The sequence below is a fragment of the Falco biarmicus genome, chromosome 3 (assembly GCF_023638135.1).
Source record: "Falco biarmicus isolate bFalBia1 chromosome 3, bFalBia1.pri, whole genome shotgun sequence".
NCBI classification, from domain to species: domain Eukaryota; kingdom Metazoa; phylum Chordata; class Aves; order Falconiformes; family Falconidae; genus Falco; species Falco biarmicus.
In genome coordinates this window covers 61,261,245-61,284,227 of record NC_079290.1, presented here as the reverse complement: position 1 = coordinate 61,284,227, position 22,983 = coordinate 61,261,245, and the positions used below count along the sequence as shown (strand labels likewise).

Genomic DNA, 22,983 nt, shown 5'->3' with positions numbered 1-22,983 from the left:
GGCAATACACACAGGCTGCAGAGAAACAGCTGGGTGCGTACTAGATTTGAGTAAGGTAACAAAGGCTTATTTGAATTGTTAAATGAACAGGTGTCTCACAATTACAAGGGTGTGATTGCTATTAAATGACAGTACACTTGGGGCAGCTTGTTTAGTCACTGAAAATTAAAAAAGTTTTAACGGGCAAGCTGCCTTCCCAGGCACAAGCAGTGGTCAGCGGACCAAAGCCCCACGACCAAGAAGGGGTAATACAGAACTGGTATGACCTCCTGCACAGACACAATTTTATACTGTATTATACTGCTATTGTATAATACATTCCTGGAATTTTTGCTGCTGCTGCTGAAGTATAAACCAGTGACAAGGAGCTGCTGTGCCTATGATTCTTCTAAGGCTCAGAATAAAAAGTTAATAACATTTGGTCCTATAAACACTCGGCTTTTAAACTACTGGAACATGAGAAAAACCACTATAATGTTAAGCGCTTTTTACATCAAAAACCTTTCAAGAAAGGCACTAGGAAAAATTTAGCCCAAGTGGGGAATATACAACTGTACTAAAAATATTATTTTCTTGTTTACAGAGAAAACAGCCACGTGATGTTTCACAGTCACAGCAAGCCTTCAGTAAGGCAGTGCTAAATGTAACCAGGGTAAGTGCAGTGGCTTGCCATCTGAAATCACAGGGGTACAACAATCAGCCAGGAGCTGCATCCCATTACGCAACTCGGTGAAAACTCTCCGGCACAGAGAACACAGACTTGGCTGACTCTTGTGCACAGTCTGCTTCCTCAGCCTTATTCATATGAGTACACTGACGGCAGAGTCCCTCTCCTGCCAGTTTGCCTCACCTTCAAAAAATCAGAAACTGACTAATTCTAGTCTTTCACATCTTGTATTTTCCTGAGAAGAATTAAGGACAACGGATTTGTGTCGAGACTGTTATTAAGACATCCCTCAAAGCAGTCAAATCCTCAAACCCTGAGAGAAACTTATTGTAAAAAAATTGTTTAAAAACAGTGTCATATAATAACCTGACAAATGAAGTGAACTGTCTGTAATCTCTATAATTTTTCCAAGATTTATCTGGTTGTCAGCAAAACATCCCAGTTCCCCTTTTATGTTCCACCTTTTTTATATCATTATGTCAAGTAAGTTCTTCCCATTATACTATTCCACTCCGTTTACAACATTTTCCCTGGAAAAGAGACAGTTGCTAGACACCTTAGGAAGCAAAAATGATTATGTTAAAATACCCCTGGGAAATGAAAAGCATAAGCAAGCAGGAGGCAATTTTCTCAGCTAAATTAAAATGTAGCCTACCCTTTCTGTTTGGGGTATCAATTTCAAGAAGGTTTTTAATGGAGAAATTATCCATGCATGTTGGAATACGCTTCCAAATCTAGGCTGTAAAACAGCCAACACAGTCTACCTACAAGATCCAAGGTAAACAGAAGTTGTTGTGTCCCTGGTCAGAGGACGGGGAGCTGCACCATGCCCTTCTACAGCAGCACAAAGAGAAGGACACGAACTGTCAGGCAGTGTGAAAGGCAAACTAAAGCTGCAGCATGACTTCTAGGGCACCGCACAAATAAAATTAGTCAACAGGGAAGGAGACATGGCCACAGAAGGACTTCATACACTGAAAAGGCAGAAATGCTGCCAGGCAAGTTAGCCATAGCCAGACTTTTCTGGAAACTGCACAAAGACTGAAGTGGTATCAAGCATCCCAAAGTTATCCCTGCCCTCTGCCCAGTCACAATCATGCTACTTAATTCTCCTGCTAATTAAGCGTTTTTCACTTGGTTTCCACTATGTTTCTATAAACGTACACTACCAACTCTCTCCTTTCTCTCCACTGAGTATTTGATAAGGTCACGAGAACATTCACTGAGACCAAATATTTCTATATATAGAAATAATTGCCTGTGGAATTAAGTGCACTTGCCTGGGTATCTAGTTCATACTAAACTGAATTTAGCTGATTTTCATTTATTATATCCATTATTAGGGACAGTGTATGCTGCTAGCTGCAGCATTGCCTATCAAAGACAGAAACTAATTATCTAATTACATGGCAAGGATGTGCTCCTCCTCAAGAACATTCACAAACATCAGACGCAGACAATCAGTAAACTGTCACAAGAAAGAACCGGTTCCTCCAGACAGCCATGTCACACACTCCTTTTTTTAAAGGAGGTAGAAGAAAGGTGGCGTATTCTAGGAATATCAGTTCTCATTAACCATTTCAAAATACATCCCAGGCAAGTGAAGCAAACACTTGAGTAGGCCCCACCTCAGACGAAGTGTGGTAGATAATATGAGCGGATTATGAATATGTGAAATAAAATAAAAGACTTCAGGGAAATAAAGTGGAGTTTCTGGACTTGCTGTCTCCTAGGCCTCTGCACCCCAAAACAGGAATTCAGGGAAAGGAAGAACCACCAGTACTGGAAGAGGATGAGTCACAGAGCTCTTAAGAAATCTCAACCCATACAAGCCTGAGGATATAGAGTACAAGCCAATGCCACTGCAAAGCTGTTCCTTATCATCCCTATCTATTGGTTTTGAAAGGTTGTGGACAATGAGGGAGAATCCCTATGACTGAAGAAAGGTGAATGTTCTGTTTGTCTTCAGAAAGGGCAGTGACAAGCCATGGATCTACAGGCTGGTTAGCCTCACTCTGCTTCCTGGGAAAATCACAGATCAAATAATTTCAGAAGCTGCTTCTGAGCACACAAAATGGAAGGAGGTGACCAGGACCAGTCAGCACGGACTTACCGAGGGCACACCATGTCCAGCCAACCTAGTTGCCCTAAGTAACAGTACAACTGGATCTGCGATTGAGGGAGAGCATTGGATGTTGTCTACCTTGACTTTAGCAAGGCTTCTGATACTTTCTCCTAGAGCATCCTGGTACATCCAAGCTGGGATATTATAGTCTAGATAGGCAGACAGCTGTGTGAAAAACTGGCTGGATCATCAGACTTAAAGGCCAGTGGTTAATAGCATGTATCTGTCAGTAGGCCAGTTACAAGTGAAGTACCTTGCTTAATACCTTTTATCAGTGTCCTGAAGGAGGAGAACATATGCATTCACTTCAGCCCTCAGATGATACCCAACTCAGGAGTGCATTCAATACCCTTGAGGGCAGGGCTGCTGTTCAGATCGCCTCAGGATGGGGCGGGGGGGGCGGGGGACGCGGGGAGTAAAAATGGGACAACAGGAGCCTTATGTGGTTCAGAAATGACAAATGCCAAGTCCTGCTTGTGGGAAGGCAGAGCCTCTGGCTATGAGACAGGCTGGGGACTGGCTGCCCGGGAAGCAGCTCTGCCAAAAAAGACCTGAGGGCAGCAAGCTGAGCAGAAGCCAGCAGTGCACCCTGCAGCAAAGATGGCCAACAGCACCCTAAATCATACCAACCAGAGCCAAGCCAGTATATCAGGTGAGGTGGTTCTAGACAGTCTAACACAAGCTGAGTAATGTGTCCACTTCTGGGCCCCACAATACAAGAAAAACGTCAAACTGGCACAAGTTCAGAGGAGGGCCACCAAGACAGCCAGGGGGCTGGAGCGCTTGGCCTGCAAGGAGAGGCTGAGGAAACGGGGCCTGTCCACTCTGCAGACGAGACGGCTTTGGGGGACTGCAAAGCTGCCTGTTCATACCCACGGGCAGGGCTGCTGGTAAGACAGAGCCAGACTCTTTACTGTGGTGCCTCCGGGACCATGAGCAATGGTGGCCGTGAACTGAATCAGGAGAGGTTCTGACTGGATACACCTGAGGGATGCCACCATGAGGACTGTTTAAACATCAGACTCGGCCACCCAGAGAGGTTGCGGAACCTCTGCTCTCAGGCCTAGCCAGACAACGGCCCAAGCAACCTAGTCTGAATTCACTATCAAGTCTGTTGTCAGTGGAAAGTCAGACTGAAGGTCTCCTGAGGTGCCTTCCAACCTGCAAGGTCCTTCCCACTTGCAGCCAGAGACCAAAACTGGAACCCCTAGGAGGCAAACTGAACAAGACTGTTTTTTATTCTCCTCACAAGGAATGTCAATCTCATCTTGTTTAAGAGACCTGGAGAGAAAATAGTTTTTTTTAAATTGATTCCACTGCAATGACTATTTTCTACTTATCATAGCCTTCCAGGTGCATTTCTCAACATTTAAATTTTTATCAACATGATGATAAGAGCAATGGTATTGCCTCTACAGCAGGGTTGGTCTGAAACAGAAGTGGCCCAGGTCAGCATTTATACACAGATTTAGAAGGAATAGGCTTACCCCATATCTAAAATCTACTATGTTTTGCTCTGGTGTGTTCCAAGTCATTCTTAGTTTTCATCTGCATGAACAGCAGCCATACTACTGGCCCAGTGGATTTCTTGATGTCCTTGGGAAAAAAATTTTCAGACCCAAACCAGACAGGTATTTTCAGACCTCCAAATAATCACAAATAAACAAACAGATAAATAAAGGGAGCACTGACTTACTTATTCCTTGAAAAAGTTCTTCAATGTTAACAGCATTCTTTGCACTGGTTTCAACAACAATTGCACCTATAGATTCTGCATATTCTCTGGCATCCTTCATAGGAACCTCCCTAAATTAAAAAAAAAAAAAAATTACAAATAAAAGAAAACAAATTTTCAAAAAGAACTTAATTGGGGGGTGGGGGAAAGACATTAAATACAGCCTAAACAGATGAGCATTTGTATGCTATTCTTCCATTCTTTTCTGCAAAAGTAGCACTATCTTTCTTCTTCTTATACCATTTAGATCACCATATTCAAATTATCAAAGTTTCACCAATGATCAATCTGCAGATTTCTTGGACTTGCTGCTGAATCTTTGCCTTGGAAAAAGGAAGATAATTTACATGACAACCCCATCTGTTTGATTTTTAAACCTGACCCAAATAAGAAAAGCATTGAAACACTAGAGAAAAAGACATACAGCTCTGCTAATCCAGGCAGCAACCAGCACTGTCCACACCGAGTGTTCAAACAAGATAGGGCACGACTGCTGCGGAAGAAAATGATAAGAGCATCATATGCTTAAGTGTTTGCAAGCAGCAAGAAAATAAGAGAGATGCTGAAAGAAATAAGAAAGCCACTGACCCAAGCACATTGGCAAGATCAGTCTGGGAGTGCCAGGTTCACTGGGGGAGTACCAAAAGCTGGTAAATGCATTTTACAATGTGCAGAAGACCTCTGCTTCAGACACAAAGCAAGCTCCATGCTGACCTCGTAATCTGCCTCGGGCAGGTGGCAAAGCTGAATCTGCCTGTGTCCACTGCTGCCTGTAACCACCACTGTTCCTGATTTTTGAGCAGCAGCTTAGAATCAGAGACTGAACATGCCAACAGGCACCCTATGTATTCCTAGTCAGGGAGCACATGCTGAGACACCAGGCTGCCAACACTAGTTTTCTACTAGTTGTTCAATACATCATCTGATGTGTTTGGTGTGTCTTTATAGCTATTGCACACGCAGAATTTGCACCAACTCCTTCACCCCACAGCTCCGATGTACCAACTCAGAGACTCCTAGCACAATTTCCTCCTAGTATGAGTGCCTCTGACTTTAACAGAAGGTACCTAGGTGGAAGCACAACAATGCAATTTCCCAATTGGTTTATGGAGGTATATTTTTTAAATAAATTGGATCTGCTGCTCATGGGAAACATGCAGAGAAGCAGAATAATTGCCTGATTTATTACAAGTGGTTTTCAAAAAATTAGCCTGCAATTCCAGCATCTGGATTCACACAGCTTGTTTCCATTGCTCACTTCTTTGTATTACATGTCTTTTTATTGCAGAAGACACAGGGAAGGCAGCATTCCCCTTACTATTTCTGAAATGGCACCTTGGCCTTTATTATGAAAGGTTTCACCATCTGCGGATAGCCCTGGAGATAAGAAAAAAGGAGCTTCATTCACTCTCTAACATATTATTCAAACAACAGTAAAGGAAGAAATTTGAGAGCACAGGGGTATGTAATGAAGACAAAAACTGGCTGTAGTTTAGATGAGAAAGCAAACTTCAGGAATCAAGGAAACAGTAAAACTGCAGCAAGTGAGATTATTCCAAGGAAATATCTTAAGTCTTCTGTAACGACACTTCTAAAGGAAACCTACAAATGTCCACAGCACGTGGGCAATAATTATCATGCCATCCAGTGCTCCCGACACCAAGAAAGCTGCATACATCAAGCGGCGTTATCATAATCTGGATGTCAACATTGCTCAGATCCTACCTTGTCAAAAGAGAAAACCAAAAATGCTTGAATTCTAAGCTGACAGATGAATACAAACAAGATGAGGTGAAGAAGGACAAAGGCAAGAACCATCAGTGGAGTGTTGAGAAAGTGTTATTCGAGGGCTACAGGAAAAGTTTAGAGAGATGTCAATTATTTCACTTTATCCTTTCCAAATCATCCTATTGATCCAATCTCCCTTGAGATTTTCTGAGTAATTACTGAATGATGAAATATTCTGGATGCATAGAGGGAAGATCTGAACACAAAATTCTGCCGAATTCTCTTAACAAAGGATCTGGCAATTTCCAGTGAACACATTTGTTAAGAAGATGCACCATATTTATAGGGAAGCAAACACTTCTTAGTTGCTGTAATGCCTATTGACTTCTATAATGCTCCAAAAACATTTTGGACACTCAAAACTTTTTAACATTGGAGTCTCGGCTCCTGTCTTGGAAACTACTTTTTAATGACCTGTCAGAAGGACAGGACACATATCAGAAGGAAAAGTATATTACTATTACTTTAAAGCATGCCAAATACTCAACAGTACTAGAGTTGACAGTACTATAACAAAGATGAGGCTATATACTAAACAAAATGGCCTGTCTATCTGCAGACAGTCCCTTCAAAGTGGAGAAGAAATTTACTTCAACAGAGTGCCAAAAACTGCTGACAGCCTATTAACAACACTGAGAAACGACCCCTGAGTGTCCCAAATCCACCTTGGCCGCTCAAAACCAAATTTTAGGTGCTAAATGAGGAGGGTAACATGGTCAATGATTATGAGAAACAGTGCCAGTCTTTCCTCAAAGGAAGAGAATTGGTTCTTATGGCTTCCATTCATTCCTCCTTACGTTATCTCCTACAGTCATAGAGATGGCAGAATGAAATCAACTTGAACTGGATGAGCTTGTCCTCTTTTGCCTGTATTCACATTAGTCTTAATAGCAGCTGTGTCTCTGATATCCAGCAAAACATCTGCCAGAAATTCTCCAAAACTAAAGAGAGATGCCAAAAATGCATACAAACAGCAGCTTGCTCCTGCTCACATCATTTTATTTTTAAATTCTCTGTGCCCAAAGGCACGTGCATTTTCTACTCATTAGAAACAATCTGATAAACTGGTGACACATTTCACCTAAAAATCATTCTTACTGAAGTAAATTCGAAGATATAAACCAGCCAGAGAATGCACACAGCTGCATGTATTGCTTAAACAATCAGATTTCTAGAACTGTGAAAACGTATCACGTACAAGTTAGACTGCCTTCTATTTTTCCACCAAAATCTCTTTAGGTGGACATGACTAAATGACTTTAGAAAGAAAAAAGCCTGGGGGATGTGGAAAGAATAACTGCATGAAAACAATATTCTCAAAACTATTCAAAATTATGTGGAGAAAAAAGCACCCTCCCTAACAAAACAAAACATTAGCTTACAGAGTACAGTAAAGACCATGCAAATACCAGAACATTTACCGCATGGGAGAGCTGTACAGGCTTAACAGAAGCAAGAAATAGATGGCCAGCAACCAGTAGACAACAGGTAGTGTTTAAGAATAACACAGCGGGAAGATCACACTCTGTGAGGAACCCCAGGTTTCTCACATTTCTGGCGTGCAGATTTTTCTTCATGCCCCCACGTTAACCTGTCATTGGTGGAACAGTATTTAAAATCTTGCTGCCATGGCAAACACTACCAAAAGCAGGGGCACGGCTGGTTATGGATTCATTTGCAACTTGTGCCATCTGTCACAATCTCCAAACTTATTACCCTTGATTTAATCAGGCAATCATATTGCTGGGATCACTTAAACAACAAATTTAAAGTGACTCTCAGGGCAACTGAAAACTCCCAATTTGTGCTAACTGGTTTTTGGTTTTAACTTTATAATTGTCCTTTCCTCTTTTTCTACTCCATATTTGGAAACCTTCAGTTTTATCTTACGGGACTTCATTTCACCACGTCGACAAGCGTATCACAATGTCATGTAGGAGACACCAATACACTCTCTGTGTCCCTGATTCTCAGGCAAACAGACACCATGAATCTTCTAGTGTCAGAGCTCGTTCAGGTCTTAAGAGAAAGCAGTGACTTTACAGTATTGTTTGGTTCATGGCTAACGGTGGTGGGGGTGGAGGGGGACAGGACACCAAAAAAACCCCCAAACAAATCAACCCAAAAACCCACACAGGTCCAATTCTTGTAGATGCCTTGATTCAATAAAGCACTGCACCATTTACTTGAAGTTACACACGTGCTTCAGGGCTCTTGTGAACCTGGGCCAAAGTAATGATTATAAAACAACAGAGGGATGTATTTGAACAATCATGAGAGCCTACGAGGAAAACATTAAATATGGCCATTAAATCAGTACTCATAGCTGAATAAAGAAATAACACTCATGGACTGACACAAAAGACCGCTACTGTACAGCAGAATATGATTCCGTTTCCAGAAGGGATAAATGCAAATCCAAAACAGGGCTAACAAGCAGAAAAGTGACTAGCTTCACTTTCATCCCAAACAGCATCAACCTGGCTCTTCTGCAGGAGAGAAGATTTAACCCTCCCCTCTTTTACCCAGGATGTTCTTTGCTTCATGCAGGTGACACGAGCTTTACTTGAGGTTATGCTCCTAAAAAACCCAAAATACACTGTCTACATCCAGTATTATGGGACAGTTTCAGTTGTTGCAAAGCACGAATTCCCAAAGTTTCTCTGTGAATCGCATTATTCTACGCCAGGCCCATCCTTCCAGCTTTACATTGCTGGTTTGCTCATCACTTAATACATTCTGCACCTTTTAACACGAATGGAAGGTTAAAAAAAAAAAGACATTATTTTTCCATTCCCAATGATTCAGCAGCTAAAGGGTGTGGACTTTACAAACACACAGGAAGGGCAGTAAAAGGTTAAATAAAAGTACATAATTCAAGATGTGCTGCTCCTGGTGAGTGGTACACTGGTAGAAGCACTGGTACCATGAAAGACTCTATATAGTTGACCAAAATTACATACTACTATAACAACAAAACAAACTGGTTACCTGAAGGAAGGAAACAATATAGTTACTGCAACCAAAGCAACAACAAAAATGGATGCATTACCTGATATCAGAAAGATCACATTTGTTTCCAGCAATGGCCATTACAATGTTTTCAGGACCATGTTCTTTTAATTCTTTCACCCATTTCTTCAAAGTATGAAATGAATCCTAAGTCAAAGAAATAATGAATAAGCCAACAGCCTAGTCTCTGTTGATGTATTGCTCATTTTTTTTGAAGGTAGAGGAACACAGCTTTGACAGTGTTAATGCAGTAATATTTTATAGATCACAAGACCAGAAGAAGATCGCTGTGTCTATGTAATCTGCTTTTCAAACTGTAGGTCATAAGACTTTCTCAAATTAATTCTTGAACTTAGACACTTCCCCCTTTGCGCCCCTACCCAAAGCAGCGCTGAATGTTTTTCTTAGAACTTTCAGCTATGAAAAAACTACTACAGCTATTTTAAGTTAGTAGCTAATTTCCTTCACTTCTGATGTGAGCTTCATTTGTCCATTTTCAGCCTCTGCCCAGTGGATTACCATCTCAACCACTGTCACACTTCCAGTAACATCCAGGAGAGCTTTCGCAGTGTCCCCCCTCCTCTCAAATTTCTGAATCTGTGACCTGGTAAATCTCAATTTACTCATCATGAAACCAAAGAAACAAGTGACAATTCACTTGGCCTTTTCCCTCCAAACACAAAATTCAAACACTTTTTGATGCTACCTACCTTTTAATAGTAAATTTTTCATTTCTTTACACTAATGAACTAATAGCATTAAAATCACTTTTGTTCCTAGAGATTCTAATTATAACACACGGTTGAAATTGTAATTGAAACTCAAAGTGAGCTCCCAAATGCATTATTAATAATTTTTTTGCCTTCAGAAGTGCACATAAGGGTTGTGTCTAAATCAGCAATGGCTATATCAGTATCACCGAAGGGAGAGCACTATCAGTTATTTGGGACAAAAACATCCATTCTGCTTTAATGATCAGCACTGAATATTAAGCATCAGAAACTGAAATAGACATTGACTTTCCTCTCCTGTTTTCCCCTCTTTATTCCAAGAGCTGTTCCACACAAGCTTGGAGAAAGGCTGGCAAAACAAAACTCTATTCTTACAATGCATTACAAGATGAACTATAAGATATTTAAATTAAAAATAAGCATAAATCCACCACAATTCACTCTTCCTCATATTTTCTTGGCAAATTAGCAAAGAAGAACAGTACTGCTGTGCAACAGTGGTCTCCATCATTAGCCACAGATCATTACACTAATGCACTGGAGAACCAAGCCAACCCTCTCAACCTAGTAGTAAATAATTCAGTAAATAATTCAGTTGGCAGTAAAGGAATAAAATGCTAGTGAACTATCATGATCATCCATCCATTAATGCCGCTTCTAACTCAGCTTTATCAGCAGGGGTTTCTTTCAGCAGCAGTGGAAGAGGCATTCAGCTAGAACCTCCTAGCTTCCTCTGCCTGAGAACTGAGCCAGAGCAGTTGTGTCTGAAAATACAACTTTCATTCCCAATGAATAATGTTGAGACAAAGGTCAGAGACTTATTATTTCATTACTGGTTTCAAAGTTAAGACATGAGGCCTGGAATCCAAAGATGAGATGACATGCTTAGTTAAAAATATTTTTTAAATCAGTAGATTTTAAATCAAAGAACTGAATTTCTGTCCAGTTGATAAAACAGACAGCAGCTTTTTGTAGTAAAAATTCAGTTTCATGCAGAGAATGTAAGTGGTGGTGGGAGGGGGTATTGCAGGATACTATCCTGTCTATTTAGCCAGACAAAATCCAAAAAACCACTGACAAAATACAGTCTCCAACATTTTATCTAAATGAAGTTTAAACACAGAAGTAGGACTTCATGTAATTTTTTAAGGCAGCTGGACACCTTCATCCAAACCTACACAAACTATTGAAGCATATATACCCCACTGACATGAACAGGGATTAACACATAAATACTTCTGCAATTGTGGGTTTTAAGTCCAACTCCAGCCCAAGCAGAGGAGTTAACACAGACTAACACAGACAAAAAGTGTCCCGAAGGTCTTACCTGCTTGGTGATATCATAAACTATGACAGCTGCTGCTGAACCTCGGTAGTACATTGGAGCCAAAGAATGAAACTGTTAAAACATAACAACACCCACCACCCCCCAACAAAAAAACGGCATTAATAAATCAGAATTATCACACACTTTGTCAGGACTTGCCGTGGCAGGACCATCAACTTTCTTCCCACAGAGAACAGACCTCTTTGGTGGCTGCCCATCTCTTAATTTTCCTTAAACGTCAAGGAAGCAGAGCTCCCTTATCTCCTGCTGTTCTTCATCCCAGTGGGTTTAGGCCATCAGCACTTACTGGTTCAATGCATCTTTTCCATTACAGGGTAAGGACTCCCATGACAAGTTTCGACACGAAAATCACCTACACTTGGAGGCCTAACCTGTTGGCGTGCAGACCCCCTTCCCCTGGCAAACCACAACATTTTGCTTTGTAGTTGTAACAGACAGACCGGATTCAGCCTGGGTTCATGTTTTATAAAACATTGCAAATGAATTGGGTAAAATTAACTTGTCAACAAACTCAACACCTGCCATGTTTACTTATCCTATATACTATGACAGATATTTTGAAAAACATGGGTTCTTGCAGTTACTCTTCAGCTTTTTGTTTCAAGGAAAGCATCCTTTAAGAAAAAAAAAGCCAAATAATAAATATGTTTATTATAACGACAGCTTGCCAATGAACAGCATAATTTTCATAATTCACCATGACTAAGCAGTTGATTTAGAATTTCAGCTTGTAATTACACAGAGAAAGGAAGTCAAAAAGCCTTTCTGCTGATTCAACTAAACTCAGTCTTAAGCAAACCAAAAATAATCTTTCTTATAAAAGGCATTTAGTTTCACTGTACTCACGCAGACATTTTACAATTTTTTATTTGCAAAGTGATCTTCAAAAGCTTCATATAAAGCTACAGCTAATAACTGATGTCAACTCCTAAATCAAATGCATTATTAGAGCAGGGTACAAATCTCACTGCTCAGTGAGCGTGCATGGATCCATGTGTTACGTTGCAAACCTCTGCAGATTTACCAGACACACCATCTTCCCAGAACTGTACTTACAGACTGAGCATTCAGATCTAGCTGCCTCCACATTTCTTGCTATTTCACATACAACGTATAAAGCGAGATATTTGCAATATTGGTTCATCCACCAGTTGGTAAGCTATTTATCACAGATCACACGTTCCCGCTCAAGGTCGATACTTTCTTTTGTAACAGTAAGGATGCACAGCAGCTGTGACAGATGGTCAAGTGCTGAAGTGTTTTGGGGAGAGAGGCAGGTGGGAGAGCTCATTAATAGGAGAAAACAGCAGGAAGGAGGATTAGAAAAGAAAGAGGAATCAGTCAAGAAGCATGGTCTGAAGAAAAGGGATCAGCCAAGATCCTGAGGGAGTTGGGTAGACGTGTGCCTTTCAGGCTTTTAGTGTGTGGCTTTATTACTTGCATGTTTAATGCAATGAACGCTTTCCAGAATTTTAAGGCTTCCAGATCATGACAGAAATTTCCAGTGTGTTAGAACAGAACAGACTAGGCTAGGCTATTTCAGTTGGAAGGGACCTACAATGACCTGCCTGACCAGTTGAGCACTGACCAAGTTAAAGCACGCTGTTAAGGGCACTGTCCAAATGCCTCAAACACCGACAGGCTTGGGGCAACGACCATCTCCAGAGGAAGCCTGTTGCAGTGTTTGACCACCCTCTTGGTAAAGAAATGCTCCCTGATGTCCAGTGTAAACCTTCCCTGGTGCAGCTTTGAACCACTCCCACGCATTCCGTCACCAGATCCCAGGGAGAAGAGCTCAGCACCTCCATCTCCACGTGCCCTCCTCAGGAAGCTCTAGAGAGCCATGAGGTCACCCCACAACCTCCTCTTCTCCAAACCAGACAAACACAGAGTCCTTTGCCACACCTCAAAGGACATTCCCTTCCCACCCTTTCACCAGCTCTGTTGCCCTCCTCTGGACACATTCAGGGACCTTCACATCCTCCCTAAATTGTGGCTCTGAGCACTGCACGCCGTACTCGAGGCGAGGCTGTACCAGTGCTGAACACAGCAGGATGATCACCTCCTGTGACCGGCTGCTTGTGCTGTTTGATGCCCCCCAGGACGCAGTTTGCCCCCTGGGCTGCCCGGGCACCCTGTGACTCACAGCAGCCTGGTGCCGACCAGCACCCCCAGAGCCCTTTCTGCGGGGCTGCTCTCCAGCCGCTCCTCTCCCAATTCATACCTGTGCCCAGCACTGCTCCATCCTAGGTGCAGAATCCAGCATTTAGACTTGTCGAATTTCATCCCATTAATCACAGCCCAATGCTCCAATCTATCCAGATCCCTCTGCAAGGCATCTTGCCTCTCAAGACATCAACAGCACCTCCCAGTTTAGTACCATCAGCAAACTTGCTAATGGTGCATTCAACTTCGGCATCCGTACCGTCGATAAATGTATGGACCAGAACCGGCCCTAGAACTGAACCCCGAGGAACACGGCTGCCGACCGGTCACCAGCCCTGTGCAGCCCCATTCACTACAGCCCTTTGATCCCTGCTGTTCAGCTCGTTCTTCGCCCAGCGCACTGTGAACCCGCTCATCCCACAGATGGACAACTTGTCCAGAAGGATGCTGTGAGGGGCTGTGTCAAAAGCCTTACTAAAGCCCAGAAAAACTACATCCACTGCCTTCCCTTCATCCACCAGGTGGGTGACCTTATCATAGAAGAATATCAAACAATACTTTCCCTTCATGAACCCATGTTGACCATGCCTGATGATTGTATTATTCTTTAAATGCCTTTCAACAGTACCCAGTATAATCCCCACAATTTTTTTCCAGGAACTGAGATTAGACTAACAGGTCTGTAAGTTCCCTGGGTCTTCCCTCACACCTTTTTTGTAAACTGAATTAACATCGGCTAGCTTCCAGTCAGCAGGGACCTCCCCAGACTCCCAAGACCTTTGGTAGAGGGATTGAAAAGGATCCTGCCACAGCATCCTCTAACTCCTTCAGAACCCTGGGATGAATCCCATCAGGCCCCATGGGCTTGTGAACATTCAGCTGACGCAGCTGGTCCCTTGCAGTTTCAGTGTCCAGAAATGCAAAGTCACTGTTCCCACACTCGTGGTCCTCAGACTCAGAGGACTGGGCAGCCCAAAGTCTATCAGCATTATTAAAGACTGAGGCATTCAATGCATTTTTTGCTTCCGCTTCTTCTTCATCCCTATTAGTCAGATGACAGTCTTCAACAAGTATCAGTCCGATGTTTTCGTTTGACCTCCTCTTGCTACTGACATACTTTAAAAAGCCCTTCTTGTTATCTGAAACAACGCTGGCCAGATTCGACTCTAACCGAGCTTTGGCCTTTTGTGTCTTCTCCCTGCATATACAAACCACAGCTCTGTACTCTCCCTGCGAAGCCCGACCTCACTCCCAGAGATCACACAGTTCCTTTTTCCCCTTGAGCTCCATGAGGAGCTCCCTCTTCAGCCAGCCAGACTGGTCTTCTGCCCTGCTTGCTTGACTTATGACACAGCGGAATTGCTTGTTTCTGTGCTTCTAAAAGGCGGATCTTAAAGACTGACCAGCACTTGTGGACTCCTAAGCCCTCAAAAATAGATTCCCAGGGTACTCTGCTAAATAGCTCCCTGAATGGTTTAAAGTTTGCTCTCCTGAAGTCCAGGGTAGCAACTTTGCTGTCCTTTTGTTCTCATTACACTCAACCACTTCACGAGCATTGCAGCCGAGGCAGACACACATCATCGTATCCCCCACAAACCCTTCTCTATTCACATACAGCAAGTCTTTTGTAGAGACTTTTGGGCATCTTTTGTAGGTAGCTCACTGAGTACCTGTGACAAGAAGTTATCTTGTGCAAACTTCAAGAATTTCCAAGACCTGCTCATCAACACATGTGTGGCATTAAAGCAGCCTGAAAATCAGGGACCTTAAGTGTAGAGGGTATATCTGACCTTTGATGCTGTAGGCATACTCCTCCCGGTCTATAAACTCCCGGAAAAATAAGGACATACTCTACACACATGCTGACTTGGTTTTAATCTAGATTACATGGTATTCATGAATTTACAAAGAGTTCTCAGATAACAGTAACTGCACTTCACAGGAGTCATGCAGTTAAACTAACATGCTTCACATTCCTTCAATACCATCCCAGAAAGCACATTGAGAATGTGTCTATCATCTTGGGAATTTCTCTCCCTTTTATTTTGACCAGGTGTCAGGAACACTTTCCATAATATTGGTTTCGTCGAAGAATATTGCCAGTGTTAGGGCCAGAAAGTAAAACCAATGTCAATAACTCTAAAAAACCCAAAACAAAACAAAACCCAAAACTAAACCAAAACAAAACACACCACCCAAACAAACAGAAAAGCAGACCTGTCACTGGTTCTGGACAAGTAGAACCAGCTGCAAAATGGAACCAGGACACAAACTACCATTGTTTTCAGTAGAATTAATTTTTAGCTGGATTCCCAAACCAGCTTGTTGTGCATCAGATAAGCCCCAGGCTCAGCCAAAAGGAGGGGGTGGGAAAGCATGGCTGAGAAAAAGGACCACTAGAAGCCATATCCACCTCAGTTTAGACCACACTCCAATAGCTCTGCACTTGCAGAACTACTCTGTGCACACCTCTGCTGGTACAGTCTACTGCCACTGGCAGTTTTGCTTTTTTGTTTTCCTATAATGGAAGCAAAAATCATTTTAAGATCAGTGCAGGTAACATGCAGAAACAAATAAAACTTCTTTTGAAATATTTTTTGAGATTAATTAATCACTTCAACAGCATGTTGCATTTCAGTAACAGAAACGCCAAACAACAAACTATGTTTGACCTGCTTGTTGTGTCAAGAAACATAAAAAGCAGAGACCAGACATGTAGCATGCAGGAGGAATGCAGTTCCTCTGTAATTCAAGACAAAATCTACTTAAATACTCCAGTTCCTCACAAGCTTGGAAAGAAGGAGGGCCAGCTAGGCTCAGGAAGGCAACTGCCTTTGAAAGGCGCTCAGGTTCAGTAGCTGTTGTTAACACACACGTACGACCTCTCTGCTCTACTGAAAATCTATTTACTTGCTCAGCTGACAGGACAGTTATTTCCTCTTTCACGGTTCTATAGTAATATTTTAGCTATAAGGGCTTTTAAGAAGAAAAAACATTCTACCCACATTTGGGCACGTAGCTTCAGGATTTGGGGTTTTTTTTATATCAAGTCATAGCTTTCATCTGGCACATAAGTTTATATTCCTATTTGGATAAATCTGACGCTCAAGATTTCATATTTTACATTGGACAAAGTGAGAAAAATGGGATTACAAAGTGTCAACACATTTCCTACAGTCTGTAAGGAAAAAAATACTTTGAAATTGTTTACTAACAACTGAAAGTACACTAGTAACAACTATTATCAGTTATCATAGTACAGAATAGCAAATAAAACCAAAATGAAATCTCTTCTGTCATTCTTTTGTACGGTCTAATAAACAAATACAATACATTGTGTCTCAGACATAAGAAATTACTGCTGTCCACAAGAAAACAGCAAAAGACTCTTTGCAACACTGAATGAATCAAGAAGGGTTGAAAAACTGTAACTGAGTAATTTTAATGATCTAATAATAAACTCTTAACGAATGTGGTTTACAAGCATAGATTTTCCAATATCACAAACACACTAGTAAAAATACTATGCAAATAATAATGTTTATTTGATAGGGTTTTCTTTTCCCTTTTAAATCACTGCCGAAAACCAAAGCCCTCTTGAGCCTTTTTCTGGCCTAATTACCTGGAAAAAGAGAGTCACACAAAATTAATTAAAAGGGATACAAAATACCAGTGTGCACATTTTTCATCTGCCAAGGACCAAATGTGGGACAAATGCCCAAAACAAGCGAGACACAAAAAAAAATCAGCTCATAAAATTAAATCTCACAGGACTACCTTCTGTATTATAAATAACATTGTCTATAACCTTGATTTTATAGCTCAGTATTTCCGTATCCAGTAATTCCCATGAAAATTAGGAGAACCAGGAGCAGTGACAGACTTGGCATGAGAACAGCTCTGCTTCTCAAGAAGGGCTAACAAAAATGCTTGGGCAGCCACCCCTGGCTCTGCCACATGGGAACCCAGGTCACAACCGCAACTCTCTGGGGAGTCAGCCCCTCCGTAACTCACAGCTAAGAACAGCGCTCTGGCAGATGTCACCCTTACCTGCAGAGAGCAGCAGCTCACATCACCTTGGGCTACCAGGGAAACAGACCCAAAACAGTCATCTATCAGCTCCCACCATCACAAATAACCACATTCCTAACCCATTTCGAAAGTTGATCAAGGTTCAGCCTAAAATAATTTTTTTTCCATGATACTTCTACGAAAATATTATTTTAACAATTAATAAAATTCTGAATTCCTAAATTACTTGTAATTTACTTGCACCTTGACTTACTAAAATTCAAGCATCAGTGCTTGCCTTTAGCTGAGATAGGAATATAGAATAGTCTTGCAGTCTTAACTTTTCGGGTCAGCTAAACCATGCTCTTCCAGTCTGAAGGTAGCGGGGAGAAAGCAGAGTCTAATCATGTTTCTCTGTGCCTGGTCCAGCTTCAGTTCATCCTTCCTGACTGCTGGTGACCACGTTTGTATGCAGGACTCTAGACATAAAACAGCCTTAACTGTACTTCCCCTAATGTGTAACACATTTCTCATGGCCGCATCATACATGCATGATCATCCTTTAACCAATACACTCATTCACAGGTGGCTTTCCTCCCCTGTTTCCAAAAAACATCACTTACAACTTTACAGCATACATTTTTGTTGGGAGTCAAAAAGGTACAGGGACTTCTACTTACACTACTGAATTTCATCCCCACAGTGTCCTTCTAGGCCCTGGGAATACCTCCCATCTTGAGTAAACTATCATTAGCTGCTCACTTGCAGTGGAAATTTAGAAGTCACGTGTCTCTCATTCAGTCTCCACAAGAGGTTTGTCTATTTGCAAATACTGACCCACCTCATCACTTACTAGGCCTGTTCTGCTTTTGTAGGAGTTGGTAACAGCTTCTGAGGCTGAGGTCACTAAACCACGCGATGCGATAGTTAAATTGTAGGGGTACATCTTCCAATTCAACGGCTACAGCCAGGCTAAAGAGGCCATCCAAAACATATATAAAGAACTGATTTTAACAAAGACATTCCAAAAACCAAAATCAATTACTTGTGTAGCTTCACGCAGGCTTTTAAGACTCTCCTCCTTAGAGCTCGCCACACAGCGTGCTACATACCTCCACAGTTGCGAAAGTACTGGTGCAATGCTAACCAGGTTCAGAGTGCCTTCATACTAGTGCTCCTCTACCGACACGTCCACTTTGCACTTGCGGTTCACTATCTCTGCCACTAAGGAAGAAGTGAGGCCACATGAGTATTATGAAATTTCCCCTGAAAGCAGGTCCCCTTTTTCTCAGGATACAATGAGAAGCTCCCCAACCTTTACAGCTGTACAGCCCTGCAGCACAGAGGACAATTCAGTCTCAAGGGGTGCAAATGCAAGCTCAGCATAACCAGAGGTGCTCTCGTTGATTCCAAGAGTATTTGGGGATTCTGCAACCCCTCATCTGGCCATTACACTGAAGTCAACAGAAGCTTTGCCCTTGCGAAGGGCAGAAAAATGGAACCAACAAGCCATTAAGGAATATACCACCTATTTAAAAGCCCTGCAGTACTTTGCTTTCCATTTCCTCTGCACCTCATCGTGAAGGGGCATATCTGGTCGTAGGTAATGCTTTTTGCATTTCCTCTGTACTAACAGCACAGAATGAGGAAGAAGAACACCCTACAGAGCAGCCATACCACAATACTTAGAGGAGAAAAACAAATTCAAGGGAACACAACGTAAATCACACCTGAGCTGTAGTAGCAGAAGTCTCTTCACCGTGCCTTACGTAATGCTGGCTTAGGAAGCAAAACAGGCCAAATAAATACAGAAATTAAAAAACTACCACTCCTGCCTATTTATCTAGAAGCTGACAAATGCTGCTGAAGACAGTCTGGATTCATTCAATTTGCCAGGCACACCAGGGAACACTAATTCATGTCAGCAGCTCTTTGCACCATCCTGTAGTGCTACACCCCAGCATTGGCTTACTGCCACGGCATGGCTGTCTCTTCCGAACTCCACTGCCAAGAGGAAAAATAAACCAAAGAAAAAAAAAAAACAACCACCAAAACCCAACACCCCCACCCCTAACTCTATCGCACTGCTTTTACCATTCTAGACTGTAAAGAACATCACTTGTTCTTCCTGCAAAAGGATTATAATTCTGTCTACAAGCATGGCTAGAAAAGGTAAGGATGCACAGAGTAAGCAGAATCAGACCAGCGTTCAGCAAGCGTTCCACGCCTTCTCCAATCAGGGGTCAAATTCAGCTAAGACTTTTCCATATGGTACCTTTCCAAGCACCTACAGATGCACAGCAGCACAAGATTTGTTTCCTGACAGCTGTAATCATTTGACTAGATTTTATTCCTATTCTTGACAAGCTGCTTCTGACTACACACATTGCCTCTGAGTGGCCAGGACCAAATGGCTTGGCTCCTCTCAAGGTCAGAGACCCTTACCCTTTCTTTATCTGGGTGCCATTAATGATAAAGACAGCCACAGCTGTTGGCTGTCTGCTAGCCACTCACGCGTGCAGGCAGTGACACAGCTCTGCAACTTCCCTCCCCTTCCTATTACACACACACTCACCTTTCTAGACTAGGACACTCATATACCTCGGTCCCCTTGCTCAGCTGTCCATTCCCAGCCCCTCTAGAGGTGATTTTGGGTGTCCTGCTTCTCCTGTCCTTGGCCCCTCCTGCCACGCCAACCCCACAAATCACTTCGGTCCTGTCCCCAAACCCAAGTAAAGCTCATTCCTTCTCATGCTTTGGTCCCCACTTCTACAACTAAAACCACTGAGGTCCTTGTGGTGAAAAGCATAGTAGACCAGTGCCAGAAATTTGTCACTATCAGCCTGTTTAAGGAGAGCTGCCTTAACTGCTTCTGTGGATCAGGTAAGCACCCATAGGGTAAGTGAGTGGCAACCTCTGAGAGCCAGAGGTTGCCATCACTGCGTCTGTGTTGCATGAGCTCACTGAAGCAGCCCATGCACCATGAACAGCACCTATTCCACAGCTTGGGAGACGCTACTTGCACAAGTCAGGGCATTTACATGCCCCATTCCTGTCACTTTTGAGGCAGCAGCTGCCAACAAAGAAAATCAGGGTGTGAAGAGAAGCAAAGGCAAAAACCAGAAGCACGAAACAGATTACCCTGACACATAAGCTTCTCGCACAAGCAGGGATACAAAATTCCTGGAATTCTCAGCTGGCAAAGAGCAAATGCGAAAATGTTATGCATGAAAGCCACTATCAAATACTGTTCAACATTCTAGAACCTTGAGTAGTTTTCCCTATATGATTGAAGGCTAAGATTCCAGTTCTCGGGATTTGCAAGCTGAATAAATCAGGAAAGATCTGTCTGCCTCCAAACTACATGTATTTTTTGCTAGTTAAATTGAAGAAGATAGATAGGTAGATATAAAAAAAATGAGCATTTTTCCCAAATATGTATGAATTCTTGAAGTGAACCGGGAAAAATTCCAATGCTTTAGGATAATTTTTTGAAGAAACTTTGAATAAGCAGAGAACAAACTTTTGCAATATCACAGAAGTAACCTGTGCTTAGCCCTTCTGAAGTTTACAGTCATTAAACAAAGGATGCAAAAGACACTACACCTAAACCATGTCTCGGTCAAGATACACATGCTACAGGTTTGTTGAAGCTTAAGAAAAACACATCCACATGCATCTCTTAAATGATTTACTATGCTTGATGCTCACTCTAAAAATAGTTTAACTAACATTCACTTACTAGCTCCAATGCCACTTGTGCTTTCACAAACACACATACTACCAAATCACCTGTTGACCTCTGCAGCATGCAAGCAGTATCTCACTGCAGGGAGGTTCATACACCACATGCAAGGAACCACCTCCACACCGACTGAGCTGTGGACTACCCCCAGAGTCACCTATATAAAACTGTGGAGCAAAATTCAGGCCATGCCTTCACTGCAGAAGTAATTCAAGTCATTGGTGTTAGCGCCTCTCAGGATAGTCTGGTTTCAGAGGAAACATCCATAAGCTTTGCAACTAGGTGGCTCAGCTTAGGGGAAATGTCCCAGCCAAGACCGCAGCAAGGACAAGTCCTCCTCCTCCTCTCATGAAGCGTTTTCACTCCCTACCTCGTGACACTGCCTCTGAATCACCCGGGCAATTACCATCACTCAGAAAAGAGGGGGCTATAAAGCACTGTAGGTATCTCATCAGTCAGTCTTTTCCTGGAAATTGAGCAGTTTAAAAAAGAAAAAAGCAGCCCACAACTCAGGGTAATTCCTGTCAAGGTTTAAATTGGGCTCAAGTAATTGAGGCTCCTTCTATTAAACAAAATTAAAAATCCCAGCGTTTGACACAGTAAATTTAAATAGGACACAGATAAATTTTCCTGCCCTAGAAATATGGCCCTCAAGCTCCCTAACTATTTGCTACAATATTTCTCAGCTGGCAAGATGGAAAGCTGGCAGCCACCCAAGGTATTCAGACAAAGCATTGTAATTAGAAGGTACTTAGGGCACCATGAACCAAAATACATGCTAATAAAAACATCATTAACTAACTTGTGAAGACACTCTTCTTAGGGGAGGGAATCTTTGCTAACAATAACATAATTGTCCTGCATGTCCTGAAACCCACAGCAACAATTTAAAGCTGATGGGTGGGAGAAAAAAGTGAGACAGAGAAAAAAAGCGACATTTGGAAAATAGTGGGGTGGAGGGAAAGTGACTCAGAGAAACAGAATAAAGCGAGCTTGTCTGATAACACACCAACACAAACCCGCTGGGTCCACAGAGACCAGTACTTAGGCACAGAAAAGCAGTGGGATTTTGCTAAAAGTGCTGCCAGTTGAAAGTTCTGCCTACCCAAAAAAGGGAAAAGAAAAACAAGATAAAAGAATTTAAGAAGCTCTCTCCGTTTGTAATCGCGTGTGAATTCTCCACAGCGAGACCTGCTGGAGAGCCATGCACCCCTCTCCAGGGTCTCCACCAGGAAGCACGCTGAGCATTTGCTCCCACTAAGGCTATGACAGAAACACTGTTGATCTCCATTTTCTGCTGTATTATCGTCATTCTGCAGAAGTGACACTTGCTTATTATTTTCCACAAAATGGCAATTCTGGTTCCTTCTCTACTCTGCCTACAATTCCGAGTTTCCTGACACAAAAGAAGAAATACTATATCTATTATCTGTATGAATCAAAAGTTATCTGATCTCCATGACCAACCTCCGACTGGCTGGTCTGTACTTTAAGGTTCTTCAGCTAACTCAGGTGTTCCTACAAGCTACTAAACCCAACAACAACCAGCATTTCAGAAGGCTTGCAACATCACAAGTGGCTGGCTGGCTGAAAGCTGATTTAATACCTCAAGGGGGTGCTGAGTGCTTCCAACTGGCTTCTCTGAGCACCCAGGA

General features: G+C 42.3%; 1 protein-coding gene across 2 annotated transcripts in view; it reads right to left on the bottom strand.

Annotated features, from left to right (window-relative positions):
* Nucleotides 1–22,983, bottom strand: part of RAB31 (RAB31, member RAS oncogene family) — a 67,772-nt gene that overhangs the window by 11,039 nt on the left and 33,750 nt on the right. For both annotated transcript variants that reach the window (XM_056331741.1, XM_056331742.1), the window contains exons 4-6: nucleotides 11,386–11,457; nucleotides 9,368–9,474; nucleotides 4,489–4,598 (exon numbers count right to left, since the gene is read on the bottom strand). In XM_056331741.1, the coding sequence (XP_056187716.1) occupies nucleotides 4,489–4,598; nucleotides 9,368–9,474; nucleotides 11,386–11,457 (289 nt within the window). The remainder of the gene's footprint in view (nucleotides 1–4,488; nucleotides 4,599–9,367; nucleotides 9,475–11,385; nucleotides 11,458–22,983) is intronic.